We start from the raw sequence: 7,555 nt of genomic DNA on the forward strand, positions 1-7,555 counted from the left end.
GAAGCTGTGGAGCATTACAAACAGACACGTTTACAATGAGCGCTGACCTGCTGCTGCAGGGTGCATGTGGTTCTCACCCTCTTCTAGTTTCTTCTGGGTTGAAAACTCTCTATTGAACGAGTCTCTGGAGCATTAGTTCATCACATTCTGCTGTAAACTGAACAGCTGGTGGTTCACGTCCATCCAGGGACGATTCACTCTCCTTCCCACGTTCAGCATTGATTCCACTGTTGTTTCAAACCATTACATCAGCTTGAATATGTGGGGGTTTTAGGTTTTGAATCGACTGCAGGTTGTAACACTTTATGCTTCCAGCACATATAAGATATGAAAGATATGACATTTCTTATAAATTTAGTGTAAATTTATTTCTGATGTATTGTGATTATCGTTTGTGGATTAAAGACTTTTCCAAGATTTCAACCGAGGACCTCTGACTTTATGTATTTTCATATCTGAGTGAGAACACACATGTGAGGCTCAGTGTCTCACATGTAAACACAGATCAATCATAGGCACTGATGATTATTGGAAGACGACTTAAGGAGGGATTCTAAAGTAGAACAAGAGAACACAACATTAAATCTTTATTATTATTCAATCAGATGCACATCAACTCTCTGTAACCCCCTGAATTTGATACTGGAGTTTAACCACATGGTGGAGCAGTAGACCAAACACCCTCTAACATGCGCAAGGTGCTGGGCTGTACTGGGATTTGAACCAAGAACCTTCCTCTGCAGGGATTCCTAACCCTGACCCTATGGTTTTTTATGACAACTAAATATGAATTCAATTTGTTTTCATTTCATTTCATTTCAATTCTATTTTATTTTATTTTGTTTTATTTTATTTTGTAAGATACCCGAGTTCCGGCGGTGCGTGTGTCGTCATGCGGAAGTTGTTGGGATTGCGGAAGTGTCTGGGTCGCTGGAGTGACACCAGAGTGAAACCAGAGGAACGGGTCTTCACTGGGCCTGGGGCGGTTCCGGTTCGGGTCTGCTCTGCATGTCAGAGCCCTGGGAGCCGCGGGTCACTGCTCGGTTCGGTGAGGACCAACATTCACTTCCTGTTTGAGCCTTTTGAAACTCGGAGCCCGGTCGAGCTAAGTTAGCTGCTAACGCTCCGTGAGACAGAACCAGTGAAACAGCTTCTTCTGTCCAATCACAGGAGGTTCGGAGACGACCTGAACTGGTTTCTCATCATCTCGTGTATTTCACTGGTGAAGTTTCACGTGTTGTGGTTCAGCTTCAACTTGAACTCGTGTGCTTTTAATCTGAAGTTTCCATATCAAGAGAAACTTGGTTCTTTTCCTTTCTGCACCTGAACCGCATCAGATCCGTTGCAGCTCCGGAACCAGCAGAGTTCTGCCTGTCACATCCGGTCTGTTACCCACAGAAGAGTTTACACTTTAATAACTTCACCTTTGTTTCTAGTTATGAAAACAAAACAAGACCAATAACTCAGTTTGGACTGGATTTACCCAAAGAAGCTACAGACTGTGTAAAACATACATGGCCTGAGATTATTAAAACCTTTGTTTCTAAAGCTAATATAATAATCATAACTTGAATTTATCTGTCAACAGACCAGAGGTTTTAAATGCGTCATTAATAAAAACACAATTATCATTATTCGTTTATTGTTCTGGTCTGCATCCACCGGTAAAGACTCTTCTAAACATAGCTCGAGTTCTATAAAACCTTTATTTCTATCTATCAAAACACAACAAGATGAATTTAATAGTTGTATGTCAGTTGTAGCTCAAACACCATTCACTCTGTTCATGTCCAGACTGTAAAGACTCTTCTGAACTCGAGCTCGAGGTTTGTAACAGCTTGATTTCTCTTTGGAGAAACACTAACAGGTCATGTATTTAATAATCCTGCCAGAGCGTCCACCTTTCACCTTCTACCAGAGCCACACCTCGGTGACTCCACTGCCAACAGCCACACATTGTGCTTCAGTGGGAGGACACCAGCTCGCCATGCAGCCCATGTGACTGTTCTCACATTAGACTTCAGTGGAAATCCAGAGTCATGGAGCCTCCCAGCAGAGACACTGGTTCTTATTGTAAATACACTCAGTCTGTGATTTTCTGACTGGTCTATGGCTCCTCGATCAGAATCAATCACTTCTGTCTGTGGTTTGAGAAATAACAAGGTTTATTTTCCACTCGCCCTGTGTTCAGTTATTATGTGTCAGTAAATCTGGGACTTTCCTTCATATGTGTCTGACTCAAAATAGATCGTATTTATTACTGTCTTGAAAAGTCTTAAGTTAAACTTGTTGACTTATTCTGTTGCTGAAGGAACCGTGATGTAAACAGCTTCTGTTACAGGAAGTACAACATTATAAAACGATGCTGAAGAACCTAAAGTGGCTGTTTTAGGTTATTATCCATAATTTTAAATTCACGAGGCCTTGAATGTGAAAAAAGTCCCTTTGTTCTCGTAAACAAACCATGTCAGGACCAAACCCGAAGTACCAGATAAAGTTCCAACACTTCCTGACAGGTGGTGCGTGTGGTTTTCTTCTTCCACAGGAAGCTGCATTAAGTACTTGACCCTCTCTTCCCAGTGTTCGTGGTTGACTGGTCATGATGGCGGATCACACGGATGTCAGTCTGCTGCCGGAGGAGCGCGTCCGTGCGCTCACCAAGAAGGGAAGCACGGTGGAGGTGAACGACCTGGTGCCCCTGAGGCGCTACTTCCGCTCAGGCATGGAGATGGTGCGCATGGCGAACGTCTACACGGACGAGGGCAGCATCGAACACGCGTTCGTCCTGTACAACCGATACATCACGTACGTGGGCGGCCTTGTTTCAAGTATTTACTTTGTCCTACCCTGCAGAGGCTGGGTCACAATTAAATGAAGCACATATGTCAAGTTGGGAGGAAATATATATAAAAGAAGGATAAGATGCTGAGGAAAGTTTCTGCAGATTTTAACCTTGAGATCAAGTCAGAATGCTGTCAGCCCGTCCTCGCTTTAGTTTTGTGGTTCTTCAAAACGAGGAAAACCAATTCAAAGTCGAGAGTCTGTCATTACTTTGAATTCCAAAGTTTAGTCGCTGGTTTTTAAAAAGCTTTCTCAGGACACAGAGGTTTTTCACTGAATTTCTTTTCTGTCCAAAAGGCTCTTTATAGAAAAACTTCCCAAACATCGTGATTACAAGACGACGAACGTCCCGGAGAAGAAGGACACGCTGAAGGTACGCTCACCGGGTTACACTGACCTGGAAAGTGTGTTTTGAATTGTTTTCCAGAAATCGACTCAGCTCCACATTTAACTCGGTTTCCTTTCTTCTGCAGAAACTGAAGGATGTCGCATTTCCTCAGGCAGAGATTCTGAAAAAAGGTCTTTTGAGGAGATTTGAACAGGAACACGCACAATATCTTGCCAAAAAGGTAAAGTGTCCTGACTCACATCTGTCAAAACCACTGTCAATACAATGAGAAGTACAGTACTCTGATTTGACAGTGTATCGACTGGGCTGTAAATGGGCTGAAACATTAACCAGGGTGTGATGAAAGAAGCAGTGATTCATTATCGGAGGCTAAACGATAACATGAGCCTGAATACTCTCATTGTTTATTACAATGAAAGAAACACATTCATTTGAGATCAACCTACGACTTTCATTAATTGTTCTGCTGCTGAAACTAAAACCTTCACGTCTCTGGTGTGTGCGTGACGCTCAGAAAGTGGAGGATGAGGCCCTGGTGCAGGAGCAGTCGAGGCGCCGGGCGCTGGACGCCGAGCGGGAGCGCGTGGCCGAGATGCAGCGGCGGCAGCGGGAGCAGGAGCAGTTCAGTGCCTTCGAGGAGATGATCCGCCGCCAGGAGCTGGAGAAGGAGCGCCAGCGCGTGCTCCTCGAGTTCGCCACGCCCAGCGTGCCCACCCCTGAAACGGCCCTCCTTCCGGGCATCCAGGGCCCCCCGCTCGTCCCCCCCAGCGCCCCACAGAGCCTGGGGGACGTGTCCAGTGGCACCAACTACGAGTACAACCCCCCTTCAGCCGGCGGTACACCTGCCACCGCCCCGCCCACCTTCGACCGCGCGCTCAAGCCCGGCTCTCTGGTCAGCCCGGGGAACAACAGTGAGTTAATCTTCTTGTGAGGGGCCGGCCCTCAGAGGATTTAAATACTGCCCTGTTCCTGCTCTAAAGTCTTTATTCTCCTGAGCTGATTTCTTTCCCCCTGACCTACTTCACTTCCTGTTCACACCATGCCTTGCTCCAGGAGAGAATCCAGGTTTTCTGCTCTGACTCTTATGGTTTGTGCAGATACGATGTCGGACGCCGTCCGGCAGCTGGCGGTTCCTGCCGAGCTGTGCCGGAGCTTCCTGAGGTTGGCCGAGGCCAACACCAGCCGAGCTGTGGAGACCTGCGGCATCCTGTGTGGCAAACTGGTAAGACTCTTGAGTTGAGCCATTCGTGTTCAACCGGGTTTCTGCTGCGTCTTAAAACGTCTAAATGACCTCCGACCTGAATATTATAAACATGCACTGGAATAAGTTTGGGTAGATTTGAATTATGTTAAAGTTCCCTTGTGTTTAAACAGTTTTCTTTATGAGAAGAGGTTTTTGTTTAGTTTGTAATGCTCCGGTTTGTAGAAATTCTTTCTCACCTAATCAGATATTTTGCCACGGTAATAACAGCTACATCCATTCTACTATGATTTCATTTGTAAAGAATGTTTTCAAACTAAAAGCATCTCTGTCCGGTTGAGTGTTTTTGCTCTGCATCAGTTGGTTGTTTTATTCTGGAAGGAGGTCATGTGATCGGAGCAAAGTTCCATCGAGACCGGGAAGAACCAATCAGCAAGTGGTTGTGTCATCGTTTGCAAACATCGCTGCCCGTCCAGACTCAAAGTTGACAGAGACCGTGGACACCTGTTGGCAGACGGCTGCTTTGCATAATTTAACGCAGAGCAACAAACAGTGTGTCGCTTTGTGTGTTTGTTTCAGACCAGAAATGCGTTTACTGTGACACACGTCATCGTACCGAAGCAGAGCGGTGGACCCGACTATTGTGACACGGAAAATGAGGAGGAGCTCTTCCTCATACAGGACCAGTACGATCTCATCACCCTGGGCTGGATTCATGTGAGTGAGCAGAGCTGTCTCTTTAAACTCTATGAGACTCAGTGGTGTCAGTAATTCATGGTTCTACACTGAACACGTGGTTTGTCAAGTCAGAGGCTCACGGTATGAACGAGTCGTCGTGTTGAGGTGTCGATAACTTTTCACAGTAAATTGAAACCAGCTGAGCAGGAAACTGAAGTCTGTGCTCTCTCTTCTCAGACTCACCCGACACAGACGGCCTTCCTGTCCAGCGTGGACCTCCACACACACTGCTCCTACCAGATGATGCTGCCAGAGGCCATCGCCATCGTCTGCTCGCCCAAGTTCAACGAGTGAGTCGGAAACCCACTCGTGTCTCGTGGTCGAGAACTTAAGACACGAGGGAGGGTTAGTACTTCAGGGTTTGTGTGTTTGTGCCGATGTGTTTTCTCTGTGCTGAAGTGTGATTGTGTTTGACCCAGAATCGGCTACTTCAGTTTGACGGACCGGGGAACAAATGAGATCTCCACGTGTAAAGAGAAAGGCTTCCACCCTCACAGCAAAGAACCCCCTCTGTTTACAGTGAGTGCCCCTCCCTTACCTGAGAGCATTGCACAGTTCAATTAACTTTTTACTTATACATACTGTTTTAGTTCATTTTTGTAATTGTCAAATATCATTTTCTTGATATTCGCCCTGACAGGGAGAAAGTAGTCGTGCTTATCTAGAGCAGTTTTCAGACATGAACTCAGTTAGTGTTTGTGAAGCAGCAGCAGCAGGTTGTTGGGTCCAGCTCGTTCACAGCAACAGGAACATGTGGGATCATAGAATCGTGGGGACGATCTCCTGCTGGGTTCTCAGGAGGTTCTGACAGCAGCTGGAGTGCAGGTGTAGTTTTGAATCACCTGTCCTTGTGAACAGACTCTAACCAACATGTCTCTTGTTTCCAGCACGCGGGTCACGTCACCATCACCAACGACACCGTGTCCATGATGGATTTGCGGTGATTTAGTTTCTGCTTCCACAAGAAGACTCACTGACTGTTTTATCAAATGAAGACTGGACTAAACACTTGTTTATTGTCGGGACGCTACCGAGCAGATGCCGCCCTCGAGTTTACCGTTCATATGGACTTCAGTCGTTCTCCAAAGGAACGACAACGTGAACTTATGTTTTTGTCAGAAAACCAATCTACATATTACTGCACTTTTTGAGCAAAAACAACTTCAACCTCTGGCTCTTCAACCCCCTTTGTCTCTGTGAACATGTGCTTTACTTCCCATTCAGATTTTTGTTTTATAAATAAAAATGTGTCTGTGAGTAACAGGTGAGCGTCTGGTAACTCAGCCTTTGTAGTTGTTAAAGTTTGGTCCTGCCTGACTTATCAAGTGCCACGAGGAGAAGGTTCACTGGTCGAGTTGTTCACTGTGCAACACTACGTTCAGTGAAAAGTCTAAAGTTTGTAATCAAATCTTTGTTCTTTTACTAGACTGTAAATAAAGATGCACGTCTCCACTTCCTCCCACTGTACAAAAATAAAGCCAAAATATTAGAGCATATGTAAATATACGACTTCTGCCGTTTTGTTGTTTTGACGTCTTTGGACCCAGAAGCTGCTTCAGCATCAACTCAGCTGAAGATACGTCTGGTGGCAGGTTTTAGTTTGAAAACTCCGGGGCTGCGTTTCCGTCTGGACGAACAGAAACCGAGATGTTTGGAAACGATGACGCTCACAACCTCCTGCTGATTGGTTCTTTTCAGTCTATCTCTCATTTGACTCCTAAGATGATCAGAGCGAGTGACGAGAGAAGACAGCTGTAACTCAGGTCTGTCAGGAGTGTTGCTGTTGCTGCTCTGTCTTATATCTTTATAAAACCACACCATCACTTCACAGCATCCTTTACTAAGACGAGGGTTTGGTTTGAAGTTCACTTCCTGTTTACAGTGGATCCTCATCCTCCAGGTTTCTCTTGTCCTTGTGTTTTGGGGGAAGAGAAGTTTGAAGGAATCATCTGAATGTTCCTCCTCTTGTCAGAAGAAGTCAATGATTAGCCACAATTGTGAGAATCCCCTTAATGAATGAAATGCCAAGAGAAAATAAACTTATTGTAGATTCATTTATTCTGTATTGTTTTATTTTTCCCATGAGTATAAACAGTTATTGTTAGTGTTTAGATTGATTGGATTGATATCCTGAGGTTAGGAGGACCTGGAGTAGGTGACACCTTGTAAGTACGTTAAAGATGACAGCTCCTCCATCGTTCCTGTATTCCTCAAGTCTCACATGTTCCAGACTCTTGTTTTGTGAGATCAGCTTTCAGATCATTATTCTGTTGTATTTACATTGTGAAAACAAATTTGTTATTTAAATTTTTGCTTATATTATATTATAATGTCCCAATTTATTTTGAATGGGATTCAATGGGAGCGTTATTCTAAGCCTCATAGATCAGAGGAGTCTTTGTAGGTACTTATTTGTGTATTTATAT

General features: G+C 44.8%; 1 protein-coding gene across 2 annotated transcripts; it reads left to right on the top strand.

Moving 5' to 3' along the window:
• Positions 1-899: 899 nt before the first annotated feature.
• LOC133947388 (STAM-binding protein-like A) lies at positions 900-6,631 on the top strand. 2 transcript variants are annotated; one of them, XM_062382181.1, is made up of 10 exons: positions 900-1,048; positions 2,546-2,805; positions 3,139-3,214; positions 3,315-3,410; positions 3,705-4,101; positions 4,288-4,412; positions 4,971-5,108; positions 5,307-5,419; positions 5,549-5,648; positions 6,017-6,631. In XM_062382181.1, exons 2-10 carry the CDS (start codon positions 2,600-2,602, stop codon positions 6,071-6,073), a joined length of 1,308 nt encoding a protein of 435 aa, XP_062238165.1. In that variant the 5' UTR covers positions 900-1,048; positions 2,546-2,599; the 3' UTR covers positions 6,074-6,631. The 2 variants fall into 2 exon arrangements, with proteins under 2 accessions (XP_062238165.1, XP_062238166.1); XM_062382182.1 differs by having other exon boundaries at positions 2,581-2,805.
• Positions 6,632-7,555: the final 924 nt, after the last annotated feature.

This window comes from Platichthys flesus, chromosome 3 (genome assembly GCF_949316205.1).
Source record: "Platichthys flesus chromosome 3, fPlaFle2.1, whole genome shotgun sequence".
In the NCBI taxonomy this organism is placed as follows: Eukaryota; Metazoa; Chordata; class Actinopteri; order Pleuronectiformes; family Pleuronectidae; genus Platichthys; species Platichthys flesus.